Genomic DNA, 1,615 nt, shown 5'->3' with positions numbered 1-1,615 from the left:
AGGTTCGGTTCGGTTCAAACCGTTTTGATCTATATAGTACAGTACTGTACGGTACCATTACCACACAATACTATACTGTACAGTACTGTACAGTGCACAGTACATGTACTGAACTGTACACTCGTCAAATTTTGCACGTGCGGCAAGGAATACGCCTGCGCCAATCGTGACCAACCTTTTCCTACTTACTCAAGGCATTGTGGTCGTTCGTTCTCTTTCCTTGTGGCGATCCGAAAAAGGTATGAGCATTTTTTAGCATCTCGTTAACAATTTCATCCTACTGCTATTTGGGGCATCATATCCATCCCTTTTTACTACAAAATAATTTTAACATTAATTTCACTTGAGATTATCCATCGATTGTAGTTGGATGAGTTAAAATTTTCTTATATACGTCTTGTTGAATATGAATAGGTAGTCAACGCCATCATGTTGTCAGCCGCAGCCAAAATCCTCAAGCCCAATAACGAACAACCCGATGAGTTCGAGCAGTCTGTTGCTCAGGTACTGTAGGCTATGACATTAATTTGCTGNTTCTATTTATAAGGAACTTTGTGCTATATCTTGNATAGCATCCAAAGGCTAGTAGAGAGATAAAAATAGGTCAAGAAACAGTCATAATACGCCGATTTTTACATCATCGATCATACCGCTCAAACTGATCAAGAAGGAAGATGTTGATAGACTACTACAGTAGAATATGTTTGCTAGTAAGATTACATTGATTTGATGGCAGTTTGCTAGGATGCCAACTCAACCAGATTTTCAAGTATTAAGAGAACGGAGATCGCTATGGATAGCGTCAATAGATCGCTTTAAAGACAAAATAAAAAATGAGTGATAGTTGCCCTTGTATATTCAGTCAACGATAGACTGAGACCCGCACTACGCCTATCGACTTTGAATTAGGCCAGGAACTAATGGTCTCTGATTAGGCCATGAATCTCTACTTACCATGAGTAAATCGTAGTCAACGTAAGGTTTACTTCGTACTGTACTTATAAATAGGCTGCTAGATTGCTATTTAGGGTTCATCATAACCTTATTATTGTATAGTGCCCCATGTTGCAACTTGCAATAGTAACGTAGTAATGGCATTCAATCTGTACTAGTTCAAGGGTTGTTTGCTATTAGCGAAACTAAATGTGTAATGTATGAAATCTTTACAATATTACAGTATCAACTTAGCTATCGTAACAAACCGTTCCCTTAATATACTGAAAGGCTTGACTTGTCGTTTTGAAAAGGCAAATCCATTTGTAAATTATCACAGCCTGTCGTTTAACTACGAATCAGAAATGATTTCATGCGTAAAGTAATATAATGTTAGATTTAGCCAGTTTCTAACAGAAGGACTGTTATTCGATTTAACGTAGCTTTCAGAAGCTATCAGTCCTAATACTTGTTAACCATATGTAAACATTAGGCAATTCTTGAGCTGGAACTGAATTCCGATTTGAAAAACCAACTTCGAGAATTACAGATTTCTGCAGCTAAGGTTAGATATATATATTGAACTATAATATACAGATTATTCTTTAAGCAAAGATTAATAGGTTCTAATACACAATATTTATGCTATTTTAGGAAATTGATGTGCTAACAAGAAAGCTTC

General features: G+C 36.5%; 1 protein-coding gene across 1 annotated transcript; it reads left to right on the top strand.

The window, feature by feature from the left end:
• Nucleotides 1–429: 429 nt before the first annotated feature.
• Nucleotides 430–1,516, top strand: TRIADDRAFT_34553 (uncharacterized protein; the record flags this gene model as incomplete). Its single annotated transcript, XM_002118626.1, has 2 exons — nt 430–504; nt 1,427–1,516. The coding sequence occupies 2 exons, from the start codon at nt 430–432 to the stop codon at nt 1,514–1,516; spliced, it is 165 nt and encodes a 54-aa protein (XP_002118662.1).
• Nucleotides 1,517–1,615: the final 99 nt, after the last annotated feature.

This window comes from Trichoplax adhaerens, genomic scaffold (assembly GCF_000150275.1).
Source record: "Trichoplax adhaerens TRIADscaffold_319 genomic scaffold, whole genome shotgun sequence".
NCBI classification, from domain to species: domain Eukaryota; kingdom Metazoa; phylum Placozoa; class Uniplacotomia; order Trichoplacea; family Trichoplacidae; genus Trichoplax; species Trichoplax adhaerens.
Note: the sequence above shows the minus strand (reverse complement) of the source record. Positions and strands in the feature narration are given on the sequence as shown.